A 25605-nucleotide genomic window follows, 5' to 3' on the forward strand; every position below is an offset into this window, starting at 1 on the left:
CTCTCCTCCCCCACCCTCTGATCTGCCCACGAGTGCAGCGTTACAGAGGTAGTGAAGACATAGCATAGCTAGCTAGCTTTCTGTTTTCCTTTGTGTGTCAAGAACAACTGATGATAGCAAAAGCAAAAAAGTTTGTTTAATATTCGCCTCTTTCAGCTGTCTTGGACAAACGAATTCGCATTTATTTCATGAAAGGACTGAGCTGCGTGCACTCTGCTGTGAAAACGTTGTGTGTCAAACGACAAGTGTAAAACGTCATTTTGACACAAGGCAGGAGAAAAACGTCAAAGATAAGGCTGATGAAGCTTAATCGATCCAGAGGACAGCTGCCCAGTACGGGGAGCAAAGCAACGTTATAACCTGATGTGCCGCCAAAACCAAGCTACAGAGGGCAGCTATAAAGTGGTACAGTGCATCGATTAACACGGGAAGCCATTCTCCGATGGAGAATATATAAAGGGGGCTTTCCTCAGCAGTTCACAGGTCATATTTGATGGGTTACCAAACAAAGACATGATCATCAACAGGATCAAAGAAATTGCCATTTCTGCAAGAACTGTAGAGAGGCGCATTACAGACATGGCTGAAAACGTAAGGCACTAGCAAACTCTTGCAGTGAAAGATGCGTTGGTATTCAGCGTAGCTCTTGATGACAGTGTGGATGTAAACGACGTTCTATGTCTAGCAGTGGTTAGCAGATATTGCTACAAACAAGGACCACACTAAATTGGTAAGATTGAATTAATTTTCTTTTGCACGCTAGTAATTTTCATATGCACATTTGTGTGTGTAGAGCACAGATCCTTTTGCATACAGAATCTAGACGGGGAAACAATAGCAGTAAATAAATAAATAGCTAAATGCTCATTAGGAAAATGACACTCGGGTCTGTGGTTTTATTTTACACTTTGTAAAGTGGCACGAGACATCCAAAAGGTTGTTGACCCCTGGTTTAGATGAAAGGTTAATGAGTTATAGTTAAATGTGTGTTAGGCTGTACGTTGCTAAAATTCAATTGGTTGACCATAGTCAGATCATTTGGCCGATACATTATCTGTTGATAACACACAAAGAAGAAATCAAACACTCAACTAGACGGCTATTGTATTACCTGATGATAACTTATTGAAGACGGTCCCAGAATGGGCCATAAGTTTGCGTGAATAGGATAAACAACCTCAAAGGAGGAGCAAAAATTGAAAGCAATATATGGTTTGGACATAGGTTGGACTTGGAATCAATGGACGCAAACATTTTCTCCCTACAACAAACACTTCAGAAGTTATTGGCTACTACATAACATTGCTTGTTATAGCAATATTGTGTGGCTGATTTGTGTAGTTCTATTATCGCTACTCCGTAGTGCTATATTTACATATTGCCCTCTGACCTCGCCTCTGGCGACGCTAGGCTCTGAAATTCACCGCTCATGCGACAGCATCCCCTAAGCCCCGCCCACAACTGCACTTGACATGCGTCACCACATCACTCGTCAGTTCGACTAGAGCCTCCTTCAAGGGAAGACGTGTCGCGCTGAGCTCTGCTGCGGGTTTTTTCTTCATTGCTAGCAAGCTTAACTATTTTCTCTATTTTGACAATAGTGCGGTTTTCTCCGTCACTATGGCTGGTGTTAACGTCGACGTCGATGTTCTTTTCGCCGAGTTTTATAGTTGTTGCCACAGGAAGAAGGACGCTGGCGATTTCCATCCTTTATGCAGCGACTATCCTAGCATGGCTCATGTTCGGGAGACTGCAGCTAGCCTAGAGGCGCCACCATGCATGGTGTGCGCTTCATGGCCGCTCAGTCGACAGACGAGCTGGGTTTCACACGCCTTTTCCACTCAGGTTGGTGCCGGTGTGATCGAGATCCTTCCCCGGCCGGGCTCGTTGGTTTCTGCTGTGCTTCCTGGGAGCCAGGACCACATGTGCCCACCGGCGGTTCCGCAAAGATGGCGGATCTTGCTCCTACCAAGTCCCTGACGAAGGGTCCGAGGAGGAGGCAAAGTTCGACGACTTTTTCCCTTTTTTCCTCGAGAGGGCCTTGGCTTCGACGGGGACCACAAGGGTTGCCCCAGTCCATGCCTCGGTGACGCCCGGAATGGATCAGGCGTTCTCTGCCTCGGTGGAGGTGCGCAAGACCATAAGCACATTCCGCCCTTCCCCCCCATCACGGAGTCCATCAAAGCCACATGGCCGGAACCAGAGAAGGTGCGCTCCACTGTTAAAGTGAACACCAAGAGCCACCTGACGGTTGCCGCTGGTCTCCTGCTTCTATGCCGCCCCCCACTGTGGAGAAATTTCTTTTTCCCCGGCTCTACCCTGGTAAGCTACGCGAACCGGAGAGCAAGGAGGCGGCGATGAAGATCAAACATCCCTCGCCAGACATAGCGTCCATGGATGACCACGCGCGCCAAATCTGGTTCAGTGTTCTCCGCTCCGCAGCGGCCATCTCTACAGCTGGTCTGGCAGCTGGTCATCTGGCGTGGGCGGCGGACAGTGAGAGCCAGGAGGATGACGACACTGATGCCTCACGCCTGGACGAGGCTTGGAGGGCTTCTAAGATCATCGGCACGTTCCTCCGTAATGCCGCGGTGAACCTGGGTGCGGCTCTGTCCTCAGTCCTGCTGAGGCGCGAGTTCTGGACGAAGGACTGTCGCTTGGAGGACGGGGTCGTTAAGATGATCCGCAAGCTCCCCATCAACACAGACGGCCTTTTCGGTGTGGATGAGCCAGCACTGGAAAAGATCCGTCACGACCTGGCCAACGCGGAGCTGCTGGCTAAGACCTTCAAAGAGAAGGCTCCCGCGCAGCCTCCGGCACGCGCTCAAGGCTCTCCGAAGCCCCCAGCCGCAGGGGGGCGAGGTCGAGCCTCGAAGCGCCGCAAGAACTACGACAAGAGCCAGTCGGCTGGCCCCGCGCCAGCCCCTGGGGCTCACAGTCAGTCCCACCATGCTGGCGGAGGCGGCGCGGGTGGTCCTCAGCCTGACGTGAAGCGGAAGTACGAGCACCAGACCAGGGGTGCCAGCTCGGGAGATCCGCGCCGCCGCTGACGGTGCGCGACAGACCCCCACACCCCCTGTTCGAACATTGCAGGTATTGATGTTATGGCCACTGGTGGCAAGGTTTTGCCATGCAATGAGGGGAACATGTTGATGAATAAAGATTTCAGTTCTGCATTTTATCCTTCGTGTTCCTCGTCTGTAGATTATTCTACGGTGGGTGGTCTGTCATATAATGTTGGTGATGTCGATGCTACTTTTATTCCACACGCACATGGTGTAGTGAGTAATGTTGTGTCACATGCCACTGGACTCTGCAAGCAAGTCAGAAGAAACGAAGATGTTCCAGATATGGCAACGGGTTCACTAGCTTCACAGGGTGTAGGCTATGTGAATTATACTGCTGAGATCAGTTCTGTTTCAAACCGTACACAAGGTTATGGGTTGTTGAACTCTGTATCTATGCCTATCTCGGATAATCATGAGCTGTCAGATGGGAATGAAATTAGTTTATCCCATCAGACAGGCGTCCAGAGTTACGCGCTGGGTTTTCCCGTGCGTAAAGCAGGGTTACCGGAGCGCATGACTCGCTGTCTGTGGCCAGTCGGAGAGGGTGTCGGGCGCGCGCATGCTGATGCTGATTTTTCCGCGCTCCCACCTTCTGTTGGGCAAAATCCTGCACATATTCGCTCCCCATATGGGACGCGGTCCGCCGTGGGAGCCTCTCAACACTTCCGTGGAGAGCTCGGAGGTTGGACCGGAATGGCAGCGATACAGCCTATTTCTCGACAGCCAGACACAACGCGTCACGCGCCCTCTGTCTCCCCATTACGCACGCTGGCAGGCGCTGCCGGGTGTACCAGAGTGGATCCTCCGGACGGTCAGGCATGGGCACGAGATTCGGTTCGAGCAGGGTCCTCCCCCTTACACGGGCATACGTCAGACGCTGATCCATTCACTTGCCGAAGCAGAGGTGTTGCGGCAGGAAATATTGGAGATGCTGTCCAAAGACGCGATACAGGTGGTGGAGAGAGGCACAGAGGAAATAGGGGTTTATTCGAGATATTTCCTCGTGCCCAAGAAATCGGGGGGCATGCGGCCGATTCTAGATCTGAAATGGTTCAATACTTGGGTGCGCAAAGAATCATTCCACATGCTGACGGTCCCCCAGCTCCTAGCCATGATATCGAGCGGAGCCTGGTTCACATCTGTGGACCTCAAGGACGCATATTTCCATGTCCTGATAGTGGGTCACCACATGAAATATCTCAGGTTCGCGTTTCAGGGAACGTGTTACGAGTACAAAGTCCTCCCGTTCGGCTACAGTTTGGCCCCACGGGTCTTTTCGATGTGCGTCCAGGCGGCTCTCACTCCGCTATTCGCCCAGGGTTACGTTATAGCCTACTACTTGGACGATCTGCTTCTGATAGCCCCAGATCACCGGCTGGCTATGGAACGCACGAGTCGCCTGGTCTCGCACCTGTCAGACCTGGGTCTCACGGTAAACTGGAAGAAGAGCGCTCCCTGGCCGTCACGCGAAACCACCTATCTGGGATTAGCATTGGACTCAGGGAGGATGCTGGCTTCCGTCTCGGAGGAGCGGTGGCAGGGATTAGAGGACCTTCTTGCCAGTTTTGCCCCGGGCCGGTCGGTGACAGTAGGTCAACTGCGTCGGCTCCTGGGCATCATGTCCTCTGCTCACCAGGTGGTGCCTCTGGGACTGCTTTTTATGAGGAGACTCCAGTGTTGGCTTATTCGAGGGGGCCGGTTCCGCCGGCTACGCCAACGGCACAGGTTAGTGGTCCCGGAGGGGGTGAGCTTGGACCTGGATCACTGGGCAGAGGCCTGCAGAGCCAGGGTTGGGGTTCCCCTCGGACCCAGATCGGAGGAGGTGATTCTATTCACGGACGCATCCCTGGGAGGTTGGGGTGCGATCTGTGGCCACGGCACAATCAGAGGAGTATGGCCCGTGAGTCACAATGCGCACATCAACGCGCTGGAGCTGGAGGCAGTGCTGTCGGCGGTGCGTCATTTCGCTCCTCTCCTACGACATCGACACATTCTGGTCAGGTCGGACAGTACCACTACGGTGGCGTATATCGACAGGCAGGGCGGGACGCGGTCGGCTGCGTGCCGTGCGTTAGCCTACGACCTGTGGAGTTGGGTGCATCAGAACGCGCAGTCCATTCGGGCAGTTCATGTGCCTGGCAGCCAGAACGAGGCAGCGGACATCATGTCGCGCGGCGGGCCCAGCTGGGACAACTGGTCCCTCAATCCTCTTATCGTGGAGATGATCTGGGCGAGGTTCGGAGTGGCGCAGGTGGACTTGTTTGCATCCAAGAGGAACGCCAAATGCGGACGATGGTATTCGCTCTGCCCGAGCGACAACCCGCCTATGGGGGTGAATGCGCTGGGCATCGAGCCGTGGCCACGCGAGCTGCTCTATGCTTTTCCCCCTCTGGGTCTGATACCGGCGGTGGTGGAACGGATCAGATGCACGGGCGCGTCGGTGATCCTGGTGGCTCCCAACAACCCAGGCGCGCCGTGGTTTCCGAACATGGTTTCCATGGTGCGCGCGCCACAGTTCCTCCTCCCGATGTGGCTGGACGCTCTGACGCAGGCAGACGGGATTATCCAACAGGAGCCCCTTCTAGCGGGGTTCCAACTGGCGGCCTGGCTTCTGAGAGGGCCAGGCTGAGAGAGGAGGGCTTTGATGAGGCCACGGTGGCCACTATACAAGCCGCGCGCGCTCCGAGCACATCGGCGCAATACGACTCCAAGTGGAGAGTTTTTGCTAGGTGGTGCGTGGGAGAGGGCGTGGAACCTCTGTCTGCATCCTTGGCCCACGTTGCGGGGTTCTTGGAATACAAGAGATCGACTGACAATTTAGCCTACGAAACGATCAAGGGGTACTTGGCAGCGATCTCAGCCTTTATGCCTATGCTGGGTGGCGACACTCACACTTGAAAGTCCAAACCAAGGTCTGAACCAGAGTCTGGTTCTGGTGCTTTCACATCTGTTATTTTATAGTCATTAGGTTCAGGACTTTTGCTTTCATACCAGCGGACCTTGACTCGAACCTTTGGCTCGTTGTTGCCAGGCGCGCTCGTTGTTGCCAGGCGCGCTCGCTGTTGCTAGGTGTTACTGTTTGTGTTTGTTTTATCACTTCCTATGATTGATCCGAAAGGCCGAACCTTTGATTTCACATTAGACATTCATGAACCTTGGTCTGAACCGAGACTACCCCCTGAGCTTGGACCAAAGACCGAGTCTTTGATCCCTGTACCCTGGTCCAAGAGGTTTCACACCTGGCAATCTGGTTCGGACTTTTCTGGAAAGTCTGAAAGTCCGGACTAAACAACATAAGTGTGAAAGGGCCAGAACTCTTCTCTCACCCCCGTATGGTGGCGTTCCTCAAGGGGATGAGGAACAGGCAGGGTGTTCGGAACGACCGCGCGGCCACTTGGGATTTATCCCTGGTTCTGTCAGCGTTGTGTTCTGCGCCATTCGAGCCTTTGGAATCGGCTGACGTTAAGTGGTTGTCGGCCAAGGTGGCGCTCCTGCTGGCCCTGGTGTCTTTGGGTAGGGTCAGCGAACTGTGCGCGCTCTCCACGGAGGGCATCGAATTTCCCGCGGACAGTTCAAAGGTGATAGTCTACCCGAATCCGTCGTTTCGTCCGAAACATGTCACCGCGCGTTACCAGCGGGTGCCATTGGTGTTGTCGGCCTTTTATCCCTCTCCCTCTTTGGAGGAGGAGAGGAGGCTCCATCTCCTCTGCCCGGTTCGTGCGCTACGGGTTTACCTGGAGCGCACTGGTCCTTTCAGAAAGACTAAACAGGTCCTTGTCTGCTATGGGGCGACGGGCAGGAAAGGAGAGGCGCTGTCTAGCCAGAGGCTTTCTCATTAGATTTGCTCCGGGATCTCCCAAGCCTATGTGGGGGCTGGTAGAGGAGTACCCAGGTTTAAAGCGCACTCCACGAGGGGCACAGCCGCTTCAGTGGCTCTCTATGCTGGTGTGGCGATGGAGTCTATTATGTCAACGGCAATGTGGTCTTCGCCACATTCGTTCATTAATCATTACTTAACTGACCAGTCTGCTATGACAGTGACCGGTGCTGTGCTTGGCACAGCGAGGCGCACTGATGCGTAATGCGCTCCGGCCATACGCAAGTGTCTCCCGTCGGGAGCGCGGACGTTTGTGCATAGTTCATTTAAAATAAAATGAAAAAAAGAAAATAATATTATATATAGGCTATAGCCTATGTGTATATGCATATGGAAAGTTGGAACGGTTACGTTCCCTTTTCTCCCGCCCCCTTATGCGAGCCTCCCCTCTACGATATACTAGCCGGCCAAAGGGGGGATTTGAATACTGGGTGTGAGGTGTTGTTCCCCTTATTGTCCTCAGCGTGGGTGGCAGGCGAGGGGCGTTAGTCCGCCGCTACTCTGTAGTTGGGGTAATATGTAAATATAGCACTACGGAGTAGCGATAATAGAACTCCTGGTTCTGTAGAGAACCTAGGTTCTATGAGCTACGGAGTAGTGCTATATTTTCCTGCTCGCCTGCAGAGGTCCCTTGAAGGAGGCTTTGGTGGGTCGAACTGACGAGTGATGTGGTGACGCATGTCAAGTGCAGTTGTGGGCGGGGCTTAGGGGATGCTGTCGTATGAGCGGTGAATTTCAGAGCCTAGCGTCGCCAGAGGCGAGGTCAGAGGGCAATACGTAAATATAGCACTACTCCGTAGCTCATAGAACCTAGGTTCTCTACAGAACCAGAAGTTTTTGTTGCTTGGGTTGTGGCTGAAATATGAAACCTGCTTAGATGATATAGTAGCTCTCTATAGTTTGGGACCCCGATACTTTTAAGGCAGAAGAAGAAGAATCCAAACAGTTCCAAGAGGGTTCCAGCTACTGCGGTAACAAAAGCATTTTTCTCTACAACAAATCAAGGGATATTTCATCCAAGGTGAGCGAGGTTGCGATATATTTCATTTTCGAAGTGCGCTGTATGTTTGGGGAAAACAACAGCCGTGCTGTAGCTAACGTTAGCTTGCCTCGTTAACGCAGAGCTAATGCTAGCTTTGCTTGGCTACGGCAGTGAGGACGTCTTTCCAAAGCTCTTGTAGGCGACGGAAAACGTTATTCCCCGAAGTATTTTTCTTCTTTGTTTCTCTTTTTTTTTTCGAGCTATGTGTCTTCTTTGTTTATTTCTTTTTTTTCTTTTCGAAGTCTTTTTCTTCTTTGTCTTTTACTTTTAGTCGACCCCCCCCTCCCCCTGACAGCTTTTGCTGGTCGGGAGACTTGCGTGTGCGTTTTTTTTATTTGTTTTTTTTGTTTTTGTTTTGTTTTGTTTTTGTTTTTTTTTTCGGATGGGAATCATGACCACGAAAAACGGAAACGAACAAACGACGGATATTAAGAACAGGGGCAGAAAGAAATATAAAAACGTGAAAAGTGAAGAGACGAAGGGGAATACAATTAACGAAAACTGGAAAGAAAACGACAGTAAAAGAGGCAACGGAACAAACGAGCGAACAGACGGCGAATGACAGAAAAACGGTGGATAAGAATGTGGAGAAAGGAGAGAGAAATATGGCAAAGAGTTGACGGTGGAGGTGGAGGGAGGCGAAAGAATTACCGTGATGGAAATATTGAAAGAGGTGAAAAAAGTTTGGAGAGGTAGTTGATTGCAGAGTTAGAGGAGAGAATATTTTTTAAGTCACAATGAAGGATGAGGACGGGAAATCCAAATTGATTGATGGCGTGTGAGTGAAAAGGGCGATGATTCACGCCAAAGACATCACAAACAATGAAATGGTGGTGTCCTTCATCAGCCTGCCAGTCTATTTGGAGGACTGGAAGATACTGGCAAAGCTGGGAGAATGGGGAGTAAAGGCATTATCGCCAGTTTAACAACGCATGTGGCCTGGTACAGAGATAGCTTACAAAACAAGATTCATAAATGTACGTTTCAACGACAAGGTCCGTTCACTCCCCTACTCTACAAAATTTGAGACTCTTAAGAGGTGCAGAATATTTTAGAGTCATTCAGGACAGACAAGCACGTGTGTGCAAGACTCTGGATTAAACCTGGGCACATTTTTAGCGTGCCCAGAGTTTACTTGCTTTAAATGTGGCAAGAAGGGAAACTACATGAGAGACTGTGATGAGCGGAGCGAGGCAGAGAGAGAAGAGGAAGAGCGGCTTAGAGAAGTAGAAGGAAGTGGAGAAGAAGAGGTGAGAGCAGAGGAAAATGTTGTCAGAGAAGATGATGACGGAGAGCAGATGGAGGAGGTGGTGGAGCGAGAAGAAGAGGAAGATGAGACGGCAGCTGAGGATGCACCCATGGAGGCAGAAGGTGAGGAGACTGAGGAGACCAGCAACGACAAGGACAGTAAGCCGAGGAAGGAGAGAAAAAGAAAGACGAAGTGGCAGTGAGTGAATGAAGGGAAGATGAACAGTGGGAACAGGGGAGGCTTCTAGGGTAGAGAAGGGAGGGGGGCAGTGGGTTATACAGACAGTAAGGAGAACAAACAAGTGCAGCTGGCTATAAATAGGAAAACCCCAAATAGGAGGAAATCTGGTAGAAAATAAAAGAAAGTGGTTAAAATGGGGCATCTCTTTTCAATTACACTCTTGATGGTTAAAATCACCTCCTTTAATACAAATGGGCTAAGAGATAAAATTAAGAGACCGCAAACCTTCATGGTATGTAAGTCTGATATTTTATGTTTACAAGAGCCACATTGGGATAAGGCGTGTGTGAGAGAGGTTGAGAGAGAATGGATGGGAGAAATGTATGTGAACAATGGTGGAGTCAGAACAAGAGGGGTTGCACTACTAGTGAACCCCTCTTGTTCTGACTGGGAAGGGGGGGGCTCCCTCTTGTAGCCCCACCCCTTCCCACCCACCCCTGTGTGTCTGTGTTATGTTTATCTGTTGTGTTGTTTCACCACCGTTTATTGTAAAGTGACTTTGAGTGTTAGGAAAGCGCTATATAAGATTGATTTATTATCCATCCATCCATCCATCCATTATCCGAATGGCTTATCCTGCTCTCAGGGTCATCATTATTATTATTATTATTAGTGAAAAGAGGTGTAGTTGAGAATATTAGAGAATGTGTGGATGATGGTGAGGGGAGAGCAATAGGGATTACTTTTTGAGCATTTAGTTTAAAAAAAATTCAATTGTTGAATGTGTATGCATCAAACAATGAGAGGGAGAGGAGTTTTTTTTTTTTGCAGAATTGGGAGGGATGGTTGATGAGAACTGTATGGTAGTGGGTGACTTTAATGTATGGTGTGGAAAGTTGGATGCAACCGCGAGTGTGAGATTTAAGAGCGACTCATCGAGCGATGTGTTGAAAGAAATGATGAGAGTAAAAGGGCTGATAGACGTGGAGAGAGAGGAATCCAAAGGGGAGGGCTTTTTCCAGGAGACAAGTGGTGAAAGGGGTGTTAAAACAGAGTAGGATGGATTTAGTTTTGAGCATGAAGGGCATAGTAGATAAGATAAGGGAAATAGAATACAAAAACACGATAATTAGTGGTCAATTGATGTTAGGTTTTAGCATAGACCAAAGTGTAGAGAGGAAGGGGGGTGTCTGAATGTCTGAATGGTGAATTGCTGAAAGTGGAGAAATATAAGACGATAGAGAGTGTATGAGAAGAAAGAATGAGAGTATGTTTGAAGAGAACATTGGGAAGTGGTGGGAGAATGTGAAAAAACAGTTACAGATATTGAGTATAGATTATAGCAGAGGCAGAAATAAGATAGAGAGAAAAAGAGAGAAGATGTTAAAGGGAGAGTTAACTAGAGAGGCAGAGAGGGCAGATAGGGAGGTAGGTTATGATTTAGGGGAATACATTAGAATAAAAGATGAACTGGAGGAGATAGAACAAAGGAGGTGTATGGGAACAATGGTTAGAAACAGGGCTATGTATGTAGTTGAAGGAGAGAAATGTACGAGGTATTTTTTAGGGTTAGAAAAGACAAAACAAAAGAATTGTTTAGAAAGGGTGGAAGGAAAGGATGGTAGGGAGATTACAGTCTTTGTAGGGATAGCTGAAAGAGTAGAATTTTTTTATAGGGATTTATTTAGGAAAGGACAGATTGATGAAGACAGCATAGGACAAGTGTTAGATAAGGTGAAGGCCAGAGTAAGTGATGATGATAGAGAGATGTGTGAGGGAGACATAGGGCAGGAGAAATAGAGGAAACAATGGCAGGGTTTGGTAGGAACAAGAGTCCAGGGATAGATAGTTTAATTGGTGAATTTTACATAGATTTTAGAGAGGAATTAGTGCCAGTGTTACATAGATTATTTATGTGGATAGAAGAAAAGAATGAGATGCCAGCAGAGGTGTAAAAACCAGGTCCAGTAAGTAAATGTCCAAACCGTGTATTTGCTCCAACCATGTTACTAAACCAGCTGATTTCATTAACTACTTTTCCCTACCTAGTTGAGGAGTGGTGTTGACTAGAATCTGCTGGTGTAGTGCATGAGTGGAGCAAATACATGGTTTGGACTTCTACTTTCTGGACCTGGTTTTTACACCTCTGGATGCCAGGTAGTATGTCAACAGGGTTAGCCAGCATTATTTAAAAGAAGGGGAGTAGGAATACATTAGAAAACTATAGGCCACTTAGCATAATACATAATGACTATAAAATATTAGCAAGTGTTAGCCAACAGAATCAAAAGCGTTATAGGAACGGTGGTGGGTTGCACACAGGCTTACAGCATACCAGGTAGGGACATAGCAGACACAATAAGTAGCATCAGAGACACTACTGACTTTATGAAGGGATAGTTACTAATTTAGATTTGAATAAAGCATTTGATAGGTTAGATCACTGATATTTATACAAGGTCTTGGAGAAATTTGGTTTTGGGCATAGGCTGATAGGATGGATCAGAAGAATGTACGATAGAGCAGTAAGTTGTATTAAAATCAATGGGATAGCCACAGACACATTTAAGATAGAGAGGTCAGTCAGGAAAGGGTGTCCCCTATCGGCGCTGCTGTATTCTTTGTCGGCAGAACCGATAGCTGCACTACTGAAGGTAAATTATAGCATTAGGGGGATAGAGTTACCAGGAGGGCAAGTGAGTTTAGTTTTATCAGTATGCAGATGACATGACAGTTACAGTAAAGGACCAGGAAAGTGTAGTTGAGGTATCCAAAGGAGTTGAATCAAGTGCAATTGGACTTGGTATATATCCGTGAAGACGTTTCGCCTCTCATCCAAGAGGCTTCCTCAGTTTGTGCCTTTCTGACTAGACCAAGCTAGTCTGACTGGCTGGTGATGAGACTCAGAATTTATCTTCTAGGAGGAGTCATTGTCAGAGCTATTGATATGCGTGGCTCTCCTGTGCTCCGATGTCCAGCCACGTCCGTCGCCATCGGAGCTATTGATTTGCATTTGTTTAGCAGCGACGGTCGTTGGGGGTGTTAGTTTCGACTTCATTGTTCAGTGGTCATGAGAGTCGTTGGAGCCATTAGTGACCGACTGTTGTTCTTGGAGGCTAGGCTTCTTGAGTCTCCTGGGTAGAGATGAAAGGACGGCATTGTAAGTGGGAGATAGGTGGTGTCGCAGACCTCCTCCTCTGTTGAGGGATGGTTTTTCCAGTTTTGCATAGATGGCTTCCTTCACCCATCTTTCAAACCATCTACACTCACTGGCCACTTTATTAGGCACACCCGTCCAACTGCTCGTTAACGCAAATTTCTAATCAGCCGATCACATGGCAGCAACTCAATGCATTTAGGCATGTAGACATGGTCAAGACGATCTGCTGCAGTTCAAACCGAGCATCAGAATGGGGAAGAAAGGTCATTTAAGTGACTTTGAACGTGGCATGGTTGTTGGTGCCAGACGGGCTGGTCTGAGTATTTCAGAAACTGCTGATCTACTGGGATTTTCACGCACAACCATCTCTAGGGTTGACAGAGAATGGTCCGAAAAAGAGAAAATATCCAGTGAGCGGCAGTTCTGTGGGCAAAGATGCCTTGTTGATGCCAGAGGTCAGAGGAGAATGGCAAGACTGGTTCAAGCTGATAGAAAGGCAACAGTAACTCAAATAACCACTCATTACAACCGAGGTATGCAGAAGAGCATCTCTGAACGCACAACACATCGAACCTTGAGGCAGATGGCCTACAGCAGCAGAAGACCACACCGGGTGCCACTCCTGTCAGCTAAGAACAGGAAACTGAGGCTACAATTCGCACAGGCTCACCAAAATTGGACAATAGAAGATTGGAAAAACGTGGCCTGGTCTGATGAGTCTCGATTTCTGCTGCGACATTCGGATGGTAGGGTCAGAATTTGGCGTCAACAACATGAAAGCATGGATCCATCCTGCCTTGTATCAACGGTTCAGGCTGGTGGTGGTGGTGTAATGTAGTGGGGGATATTTTCTTCGCACACTTTGGGCCCCTTAGTACCAATTGAGCATCGTGTCAACGCCACAGCCTACCTGAGTATTGTTGCTGACCATGTCCATCCCTTTATGACCACAGTGTTCCCATCTTCTGATGGCTACTTCCAGCAGGATAACGCGCCGTGTCATAAAGCTCGAATCATCTCAGACTGGTTTCTTGAACATGACAATGAGTTCACTGTACTCAAATGGCCTCCACAGTCACCAGATCTCAATCCAATAGAGCACCTTTGGGATGTGGTGGACCGGGAGATTCGCATCATGGATGTGCAGCCGACAAATCTGCAGCAACTGCGTGATGCTATCATGTCAATATGGACCAAACTCTCTGAAGAATGTTTCCAGTACCTTGTTGAATCTATGCCATGAAGGATTAAGGCAGTTCTGAAGGCAAAAGGGGGTCCAACCCGGTACTAGCAAGGTGTACCTAATAAAGTGGCCAGTGAGTGTATATTCTCTGTCTCTATGTCCTTTCATTGTGGTACACAGGCGCAGGCTAGTGGGTATGAGCCTGTGTTGTCTGCATCTCAGATTGAATCGCAAGTGGTTTCTGTAGTTGAGGTATTCGATAGTTTAGAGCTGTACGGTAGGGCAACAGAGGCTAAAGTAAACATGGATAAGTCAGAAGTTATGTATATATGGGCAAGGAGAGAAGATTTAGGAATAGGATTAAAAGAGAAGAAGGATTATTTCAGGGTGTTAGGTGTGAATTTAGGAATTGAGGATAAGGAAGGGAGAGATATACAATATGAAGAAATATTGAATAAGATTAGGAAAACATTGGGGTTTTGGAAACTTAGAGGGTTGATGCTGAAAAGGAAGGTGGTGGTTGTCAATGGAGTAGTTGTGAGTATGATTGTGTATGTAATGAATGTGTTGGATGTTACTGCGCGACTGTTGAAGGAGGTGGAAAAAATTGTGAGTGATTTTCTGTGGGATGGGAAGGGAGTCAGGATAGCAAAGGAGGTGATGGAAAATGACTGTGAAGATGGTGGGTTGAAATTAATCAATTTAGGGCTGAACAAGGAAGCACTTAGGGTGAAAATGGTGGTTAGATACTTAAGAAACAAGAGATATCATATATGGAAGGTCTTTTTAAGGGAGGCGATTTATAAATGTGGAGGGTGTGGGGAGTGTGGCGTGTATATGCAAATGAAGAAAGTATGTTGAGTGGAGTGTCTGAGTTTTACAAAGAGGTGTTGGAAGCGTGGGGGAGTTTGTGAAATGTGTGCAGTATGAGTGTAAGAATGTGAAGCAGGTGTGGGAACAACGAGTGTTTTTCAATCAAAAAATCATATTTGAGGGGAACACAATCTACAACAGGGAGATATGGAGAGCGGGATTTAGAAAGATAAGGGGTTTAGTGTATGAGTATGTACCAGGGTTTATGAGGGCACAGGTAGTGGTAGATGAAGTGAAGGGAAGGGGTGATGGAATGTGGTTGGGAATGACGGAGAGGATATTTAGAAAGATCAAGGGTAATGCCGAGAGAATGGGTCAGTATGATTGAGAGAGAGGCTGTGTTGGATGCGGAGGGAGAGATAGAAATGTATGCGGGAGAAGGAGAGAGAAGAGTGAGTCTGATGAGTGTGAAAACGAAAGTGATGTATAGGTATTTAAGAGGGTAAGAAGTGAGAAGACCGACTGTGGAGAAAGTGTGGGGGAGGGTTATAAATGAGATGGCTGTCGGGAGGATATGGAGAAATCTGAGAGTGAAGTGGAACAGTGTTGAATCTGAGAATTTTGAATTCTTATTAAGGCACAATAGGGTGTTCAATAATGTAATAATTAGTAAGTTTGATGTGAATGTGAAGAAAGAATGTGATGTGTGTGGGGTTGGGAGTGGAAACATTTATGCATGAGTTTGTTGAATGTTGTGAACTGGAGGGGTACATGTTGAAAATGAAATAATTAATAAGTAGAAGTTGGAGAGGAGGGTATATTGACAAAATGGAATGGAGAGAATTGTGGTTGTTTGGGGTGGCTGGCAAAGTGAACGGATGTAATGTTAATTAATGAAATTATGTTTTAAGCCATGCAAGGTTTGCTGTCAAGCTAAGGAGGAATATAGCCCATTATGAAAAGAGGAAAGCTGAGGTTAGGAATATTTTTAGGAGTATAATGGAAAGAAATGTTAATATGCTGTATGGTTATGTTAGAGAAGAAGAGTTTGTGGATTTGTAGAGGGGAGCACTTTTGTTGTGATTGGGGAAGGAGGGAGGGTAATGTTGGATTTTGGTTAGACAGTATACTGTGTGTGGTATATGTGTATTTTTTGTTTAATTTCTTTGATTTGGTGGGGGTCTGTAGGGTGGAAGCCATGCCAAGAGCCTACAGGTTACCTCACTATTTTCTGTTTTGTCGACCTGTGTTGTAATTTTTGATTCTTGTCCTCTTTAATTCTGTAGAGTTTGATGGGTTTGTGAAATGTTTTATTTCCCTGTTGGTTTGGTATATGTGTGTCGTATTTTGAATGTTTTTTTTTCCTATAGAGGAGAGAGAAAAAACAAAAACAAAATACCATTATTGGTCACTCGAGCAGTAGTGCCAACAGGGGCAGCATGGTGGCCCAGTGGTTAGCGCTGTCGCCTCACAGCAAGAAGGTCCTAGGTTCGAACCCCGGGGTTGTCCAACCTTGGGGGGTCATCTTCTGTGTGGAGTTTGCATGTTCTCCCCGTGTCTGCGTGGGTTTTCTCTGGGTGCTCCGGTTTCCCCCACCATCAAAAAGACATGCATGTTAGGGTTAATACTCCTGTCTGTGCCCCTGACCGAGGCATGGCAAGACGAACTGGAGTTGGTCCCCGGGCGCTGCACGGCGGCTGCCCACTGCTCCTAGCTACACAGCTGGGATGGGTTAAATGCAGAGGAAGAATTTCCCCACAGGGATCAATAAAATAAAAAAATAAATAAAACGTTTTGGCTTACGAGCTACTTTTAAAATGACCAACTCAACATGAGCTAACAAATAAATAAATAATAAATCCCATTGTTGAAATTACATAAAAAAATGTACATTGCATTACTGCATAGACCCTCCACAGCACCATTAATTTCAATAGATTGAGGGTCTTTACCTTATTCTGATGGCTTGCCATCAAAGGATTATGCCTGGGTTGCATAATCCGGACAGTAGCTGCTGGTAGCTAGTCTCAAGCAGGCTGATCATCAGTTATGGTGGAGCGGTATTTGGATTTAATAATCTTCATGTGAGAAAAGGCTGGTTCACATGAATAAATCGAGCTGAAAAATGCTGTCAGTGAGGTAGCACATTTACTCATGTCTGGATAATTTTCCTCCGTAAATAAGTTCCAAAACTGTCCAGCATGGGCCCGCAACTTCAACTGAATGTCAGCCTGCAGTGATAAGATTACATCCGCCAGCACAGGCGAGTTCATGTGGAACAGTGTTGCAAACTCTGCCCCCCCATTTTTCTTCCCAATTGTACCCAGCCAATTACCCCACTCTTCCGAGCCATCCCGGTCGCTGCTCCACCTCCTCTGCCGAATCGGGGGGGGGGGGCTGCAGACATGCCTCCCCTGATACGTGTGGGGTCGCCAGCCGCTTCTTTTCACCTGACGGTGAGGAGTTTCACCAGGGGGACGCAGCGCGTGGGAGGATCACGCTATTCCCCCCCAATCGACCAGAGGAGGTGCTAGTGCAACGACCAGGACACATACCCACATCTGGCTTCCAACCCGCAGACACGGCCAATTGTGTTTGTAGGGACGCCCGACCAAGCTGGAAGTAACAAGGGGATTTGAACTGGAGATCCCCGTGTTGGTAGGCAACAGAACAGACCGCTACACTACCCGGACACCCCCAGTGTTGCGATTTTTTAAGCCAGAGAATCAACCTCAGTGTCTTCTCCAAATGGAAAGCACATGAATATAGTGATTGGCTCGAGTAAAGCAAAGTCTTGAACGTGTTTGTCAAACTCTGAGCGGATATTTTCAATCTGCTATGTGTAGCACACACTGTCAAGTTGCACACGTTCGTTGTTTTGCTTCTCCAGCCCAGATGCGATGTTTTAGAAGTTCCCCAAATCGTGGCGCCTGCAGCTTTGACGACAGTAGTTGTAGTTTTCCTTAGTCATCAGCCGTCATTTCACAGCGTCGTGTAACCATGCTTCTGGATAATTGAATGGCTTTGATAGTGGATACCATTTCAGATTTGTTTTTAGAATCCAGAAACAACAAATCTGCTGCTTCAACAAAGGCCTCTTTTACCATTTGTCCATCTTGGAAGGACTTATGTTTAATGATGGTATGGCTCACCCGGAATGATGCTTCAGTGGCTGCCTTTGCTTTTGATTTCAGCTTGTGTGAAAAATGACTACTGTCTGATTAACTGTGATTCAATTCCCTCACTTTCTCTTTCTCAGCTTGCTTTTGGCAATGTTGAGATCAACATACTGGGCACCCCCGCGCTACAGTGATACTCAAATTATTTTGTATGTAGGGTGTTGTGTACTATGAGTTTTCTTCACAACTCCATACTACTTAGAAGAATCACAACTGATTCCTCTAATTAGCACACGTTAAAATGAACGGGAGGACTAATCAATGATAACAGGACTAATCAATGATAAATGTTTATTTCATCCTTGAATTAACATTTCAATAATATAGGTTTTGAAAATAGACGGCAAGCCTTTTTAACACTTGTCTTTCCGTTTTATGTTACTCTCTGTCTTGTTTGTCTGGCTGCTGGTGTTATTGTGTGTGTTTGTGTTTTGCAGGTTTCCCTCGTCCCAGACTTTTCAAGTTGTCATGTTTTCTGGAAGAGCAGTGGAGAGTCAGAGAGAGATCAGCTTGTTCAGAGAGCTTTGGATAGAAACGGCCCTTCCATCAGGTCAAGATTATATCATATAATGTACTTCAAATTATTTGCCTTTAGGATTCGTAACAGTAAATTAATGATTCAGGAGTGCTACCAATATCGGTAGCTTTAATTATATCAAATAAAATGCTCCTCTCGACATTTTCAAATATCAGATTTTCTTACCAATGATACGTTTCGTGCTACTACAGCATAGACAGTCTTTATTGTCTGGTACGAAATTTGTTTTCACAGCCAGCACATGCACAGAAACATACAGATACCCACACCACAGTGTACAGATATACATACAGATACATAGACACATAACATTCATGAAAACATAAACATAACATTCACGTACATCCACAGATAACCCTGGCTCTATGCTAGGTCGACGATGCAATTTGTTTAGTGCTGCTATGGCAGAACGGACAAAACGTCTGCCAAAGCAAACTGTTCTCCATTTTGGAGTCCTGTATCTGCAGGTAAAGGGCAGTAGTGGGAAATATGAATTGAGGGGATGTTCGGTGTCATTCACCATGAGTGCAAGATGTGTGATAGCTCTCGTTCATGTAGGGGAGTGGATGATCTTGGAGATGGCATGTGTGATCCTGGTAAGTTTGTTTTTATTTGAAATGGTCAACATGCTGTAGAAACGGGGATGGGTTGGCGTATGCTTTTGTAAAGCAGCAACAAGAGGTGGGGGCAACAGAAAGTGCTCTGAGTTTGCGGATGATGTGGAGTCTCTGCTGGGATCATTTATGGACATCACTGTCTAAAGTGAGTTCAAGATATTTGATGTATTTAATCTGCTCTACTATCTCGCCATCGATGGAGAGGGACTCAGTCCAGTGAGGAGTGTGTTTGGTGTTTTAATGACCAGTTCATTTCCATGTCATAGTCTGCACTATAGAAGAATTGGTACCATATCAGTGCCAATACTTTGGCTTTACAATGGCAAAGGCTTGCCACAACAGAATACAGGCATGACATCAAAAGGATTGCCTCATCCTGTCACTCTCACTTCTCTCACTGCTTGGTGAATGAACATCCATTAATTTTTTCCCCCATTTGGCCACAATTAAATGGTTGGTTATGGACTTATTTTATTTCAAGAGTGCTTTTTTTTTCTTTTCTTGTGTGACCCTCAACACAGGCATTAAGAATCCCAGGCCTAAATTATTACTACTACCACCACCACCACTACTAATACTACTGCTGCTACTACTACTACTACTAATGATAATAACTAAGATATTAATAATAAAAATGTAGATCAGTCACTGTGTTATTGCTGATGTTTATTGAGCCACTGCAGACACCGTACTGAGGAACACTCAGTTATACAGGTTACCGGGTGGCGGCCCGCTTGGTGATAGTGCTGGATGCCAGCTACCTGTATGTTGTCTATTGCATCCTCGTCGTGTTAGTTAATAAACCAGGTTATGAGTACTAACCCTGCGTCATTCATGAGAACACGAAACATGGTGTCAGAAGAGGAAGATTTTGGAACTTTCATGCACATTTTTTCGGCCGATACTTTTTATTTTTTCTAGCGAGGATAATGGAGCCACCTAGCCTACGGAGCTAATCAGCAAACATGGCGGACGGATTTCGGCGGCCCGACCCTCTCGTCTTTGATGGCAACATCAGTGAAAACTGACGGATCTTCGAACAGGAATATGACATTTTCGTCGCGGCGGCACACTCTGACAAGCCAGCCCGCACCCGTGCATACATTCTCCTCAACTTAGCAGGACCAGAGGCCATTGAATGTGAACAGTCTTTTGCGTATGCAGCAGAAGTGAGAGCACCCGGCGAGGGAGGACAAGTCCTCGTTCCCGCTGAATCCAAGAAGGATCCTGAATGCCTGAAAAGAAAGTTTCGTGAGATATGCAACCCACGGTCCAACATTACAATGGAAAGACACAAGTTCAACACACGCAATCAGAGGGCTGGTGAGTCCATTGAATCATATGTCAGTGACTTGAGAATTAAAGTAAAAAGCTGCAACTTTGGAGATCTATGTGAAGAGTTCATTCGGGACAGATTTGTCTGTGGCATAAATAATGACAATCTGAGGAAAGTGCTATTGCGTGATAGTGACTTGACGCTAGCCAAAGCAGTCTCTGTCTGTCAAATACATGAGATCACGGAAGAGCACAACAAGACACTAGTCTCACAACAGCATTATGCTACAAATGTTGATGCAGTCCAACCTAAATTCATAAGAATACAAAAGCATGATAGAGACGAAGTGGACAATCAATCAGAAAAATATGTCAAACAAAGCATTGCTAACTGCAACAACTGTGGAGGCAGTCATGCGGCCAAGAGAGACAAATGCCCAGCTTTTGGTCAACAGTGCAACGCCTGTAAAAAATTGAATCACTTTAAAAGATGTTGTAGATCTGTACAACAGGGCCACAACCAGCTAAAATTCAGGAGAGCTGTTCACCAGATTGAACCTGACCAAGCTGATAATATTGCTGATGATACGTTCTATGTTGATGGCCTAACACTGCAAAAGACTGTTGATTCACCTGATGTACACATAATTGAAAAAAATTGAGCTTTTGTTACTGTACATGTAAATGGAAGTCCAGTTGAGCTGAACGTTGATACCGGTGCTAAGTGCAATGTCCTGTCAATTCGGACATTTGAACAGATAGAGAGAAATGAACAATTGTTCATGAGGATGTTTTGCCACTGCTTGGTCTAAGTGCATGTAGAGAGATGGGACTTGTCTCATTCAGCAAAGATGTTCATCAGTTAGGTCCTACTGATGATGAATACAGCGACCTCTTTTCAGATGAGCTTGGGAAACTACCTGTGACTTACTCCATGACACTTAATCCAGAGGTGAGACCTGTTGTTCGTCCCGCACATCACATTCCTGTGGCTATGAAAGACGGAGTCAAAGCTGAATTGAACAGAATGCAGGAATTAGGTGTCATCACCCCAGTATCTGAGCCAACTGACTGGGTGTCATCAATGGTTGCTACAAACAAAAAGGACAAGCAAGAAATCAGAATATGCATAAATCCAAGAGACCTTAACTCTGCTCTAAAAAGACCACATCACCCCATGCGCACTGTAGAGGAAATGGCTGCACACATGTCAAATGCAACTGTATTTTCAGTTCTAGATGCAAAAAAATAATTTTGGCAGATTCCTCTTGATCACAAATCCTCAATGTTAACCACTTTCAGCACCAGTTTTGGTCGTTACAGATTTCTGCGAATGCCCTTCAGACTCAACTCAGCCAGTGAGGTCTTCCAGCACTCCATGGAACAGATTTTTGCTGGATATCCCTGTGCAATTATAGTGGATGACATACTCATTGGTGGTAAGACTGTGGAAGAACATGATGCTAACCTGAGAAAAGTGCTTAACCGTGCCAGAGGTGAACCTGAGACTCAATCCTCTCAAGTGCAGGTTCCGGCTGAACCAGATCAGCTATGTTGGTCATGTTTTCTACAGTGAAGGCCTCAAGGCAGACCCCTCCAAAACAAAAGCGATCAGTGAAATGCCAACACCAACAGATGTTACAGCTTTACAAAGATTTCTCGGGATGGTTAACTACCTTGGAAAGTTCATTCCCAACTTTAGTGAGCTTACGGCTCCACTACGACAACTAACACACAAGGACACAGCATGGACATGGCATGAGCAGCAGCAAAATGCTTTTGAACAGCTAAAAACACACGTGTCTAGTCCACCAGTTCTGTCATGCTACGATGTCAGTAAACCAGTGACGCTCACATGCGATGCTTCACAGTATGGACTTGGCGCTGCATGTCTGCAGGGAGGAAAATCTGTAGCCTATGCTTCACGCACATTAACTGACACTGAAACTAGATGTGCACAGATTGAGAAGGAGCTGCTAGCAGTAGTTTTTGCATGCTCAAAATTCAATGACTATATCTACGGCAAGTCAGTGACCATAGAAACAGACCATCAACCCCTAGTCACCATACTAAAGAAGCCTATACATGCAGCTCCAGCAAGACTGCAAAGGATGATGCTCAGACTGCAAAAGTATGACCTCACACTGGTATACAAAAGCGGCAAACTTATGTATGTGGCAGACACACTGTCTCGAGCTCCCAGAAGCTCAACTGCTCAGGAGGCTGAAGAGGAGGAAAGCTTTGATGTGATGACGGTCAACTACATCTCTTCTCCCCGGCTGTTGGAGTTGAAAGAACACAAAGCAACTGACACAACTCTGCAGACTCTCAGCTCCATCATCAGACATGGATGGCCTAGCAGACCATCCAGCCTTCCTCATGCTATTCGTTCCTATTATCCTTTCAGAGATGAACTGACTATTGAAAATGGTATTATCATGAAAGGTCAAAAGGCTGTCATTCCAAAGTCTTTACAAAAAGACTACACTAGCATTGTACACAGAGGACATCCTGGTGCAGAAGCAACTAAACAGAGAGCAAGGGGGTTGTTTTATGGCTTACAGTGACAGATGACATCGACAAAGAAATACGGTCATGCTCAGTGTGTAACAGCACAAAACCACATCAGCAGAAAGAACCACTCCAGCTACACCCGGTGCCAGATCTTCCCTGGTCCACTGTAGCAACAGACATCTTTGAGTGGCGTAATCAGCTGTACCTAGTTTTGGTAGACTCATATTCAGGCTGGTATGAGATTGATCTGCTCTGTGATGCTACATCGGCAACAGTCATCACCAAACTCAAAAGAAATTTCTCAGTTCACAAGTCAGCGCTTTAAGGACTTTGCTACACATTGGGACTTCACTCGTGTCACGAGCAGCCCAGAGTATCCTCAATTTAATAGTTTAGCTGAGAGGGCTGTTCCCAGTGCAAAACAGCTCATGGAAAAGTCTCATAGAGATGGAAGTGATGTCTTTCTCAATCTGTTAAATCTCAGAAATGTACCACGTGACACAAAACTTGGATCCCCTGCACAAAGACTGATGTCAAGGCAAACACGCACCACTTTGCCAGTCTCAAGAAAGCTGCTTGAACCAGAGGTGTACAAGCCACTGGAGGTAAAGGCTCAGCTTCTTAACAAAAGACTGACACAGAAGTTGTACTATGACAGAACGAGCCGACCTGTTCAACCATTGATGGAAGGACAAGTTATCAGAATGCAGACCCCTCAAGGCTACAATCGAACAGGCATGGTAAAGGAGATCTGCAAGGAGCCCAGATCCTATCTCATTCACTCAGAAGGAAAGCTGTACAGAGGGAGGGGTTGAGGCTAAGGGAGAGGAGTTTGGTGGTTAGTTTGGCAGGGATGATAGTGTTGAAGGCAGAGCTATAATCTATAAACAGCATCCGGATGTATGTGTTTTTAAGTTCAAGGTGGGTCAGAGCAAAGTGCAGGGCAGTGGCAATGGCATCCTCAGTAGACCTTTTGGGATGGTAGGTGAACTAATGTGGGTCAAATGTGGGGGGGAATAATGTTTTTGATGTGAAGTGGTTTGGATAATGGAGGGCTGGATAATGATAATAATAATAATGGTAATAGCAACAACAACAAAATCTGCACATAAAACAACTTCTGCTGGTGCAATGGAACCCCCCCCCCCAGATGTTTCGGCCGTTGGCATGCATAATGTAAGTTGGCCCTTGGGGAAAACTAATCGGAGAACCCTGATGTAGTGAATTTGCAACCTAATGAGAAGAGGAACAGTCTTAGAACCTGAACTTGTCTCTGCCAGTGTGGAGTGTGTTAAGTTGTGGCAAATCCATGCTTTAGAGTCAGGCTCCACTGAAGTGAATGAGTCACAGGGGAACACATACTCTTCCAGAGTATACCCAAGTGCAATTGGCAGAATTCCAGAAAAATTACCCTAGTGTTAGAGAGTTTAGGATGTTTTGGGACAGGGATAAGAAACCAAATCACACAGAGAGAGTAGGGTTGTCTAGTTCTGTCAAACGCCTTCTGAAACAGTGAGGTTACATAAAGCAGCGAGAACCACTGCTGTATAGTGTCATAGACGACCCACATCATGGCCATTGTTGGCAGTTACTCTTACCTGTTTGCTTGAGAGACCAGGTCCTGGAAAGTGTCCATGACAGTATGGGGCACCAAGGAATCAAACGAACAGTAAACCCATTAAGGCAGAGGTGTTTTTGGTTAGGGATGTATGAAGATGTGGAAAACTGGGTCAAGAAGTATCAGCGGTGCATACTTACAAAGATGCCTCAGCCAAAAATCCATGCTGCTGTGAAAGCATTTTTAGCACCTAGACCACATGAGGTGGTAGCAGTGGATTTTACTGTGTTGGAGCCGGCTTCAGGTGGCCATGAAAATGTCCTAGTGGTCACTGATGTGTTCACTAAATTCACACAAGCCTACCCCACCAAAGTTCAGAAAGCTGACACAACAGCGAAAGTCCTGCTCAGGGAATGGTTTATGAAGTTTGGTGTGCCAGAAAGATTGCACTCAGACCAAGGTAGAAACTTTTGAGAGTGAAGTTATTGCTGAACTGTGCAAGCTCTATGGTGTAAGAAAAACACATACAATGCCCTATAGGCCTCAAGGCAATGCACGGTGTGAGAGATATAAGAGAATGCTTCATGCCCTACTATGCACTCTCCCGCAGGAGAGAGTGCGTAGTAGGGCACATGACTGGTTGTCTGTGCACCAGGAGAGGCTCAAACAGGCACACAAGCAAGCCAGGGAGTACTCTGAACAAAAGGCAGGTGAGAGGATCTCAATGCAGAATGAGAAGGTGTTTTGTCCCCCTGTAGACATTGGCCAACTTGTTTATCTACGTCACAGCCCCCCTAGGAAGGAACAAGATTCAGGATGCATGGAGTTCTACAGTTAACAGAGAGGTTCACATCCAGGGTACCACACACACTGTTGAGCCTCTTGAAGGGGGTCCTATCAAAGGAGTCCATAGGTCAGAGTTGCGTCCCTGTCCTCCCCCTGTTACCAAACCGAGGACAAGAACAAGGTTACACCCTGATAGTCAGCCTAGGGCAAAGGAGACACCTGAGTCTTTTGAACCTGATTTTGGGGTGGTAGAGGAAATACTTAGTGTACCTGTTGAAAGTGATGTGCCTGATACACCAGTGGTAGCCAAGACAGGGTTAAGTGACTGTCAAGTGTCAGAGACAGAGTGTGCTAATGTTGATAGCCCAGATTTGGATAGTGATAGTTCTCAAACAGAGGAGTCAGCAGATAGGGACTTGCATACTGCAGTCAGTGATGTTCATACATCAGACGCAAGCCATGCTCATAAAGAGACAAGTAATGATCCTGTTCCTGCTGTTAGAAGGAGCAAGCGCGATACTGCAGGGAGCCATACTAACCCTTTCCATTTACCAAAGTCAACATGT

At 46.6% G+C, this 25605-nt stretch overlaps 1 protein-coding gene across 5 annotated transcripts in view; it reads left to right on the plus strand.

Annotated features, from left to right (window-relative positions):
* rbfa (ribosome binding factor A) overlaps positions 1–25605 on the plus strand; it is a 207214-nt gene that overhangs the window by 121083 nt on the left and 60526 nt on the right. For all 5 annotated transcript variants that reach the window (XM_056285982.1, XM_056285983.1, XM_056285981.1 and 2 more), the window contains exon 5: positions 18189–18301. In XM_056285982.1, the coding sequence (XP_056141957.1) occupies positions 18189–18301 (113 nt within the window). The remainder of the gene's footprint in view (positions 1–18188; positions 18302–25605) is intronic.

Source organism: Lampris incognitus, chromosome 9, assembly GCF_029633865.1.
Source record: "Lampris incognitus isolate fLamInc1 chromosome 9, fLamInc1.hap2, whole genome shotgun sequence".
NCBI lineage: Eukaryota > Metazoa > Chordata > Actinopteri > Lampriformes > Lampridae > Lampris > Lampris incognitus.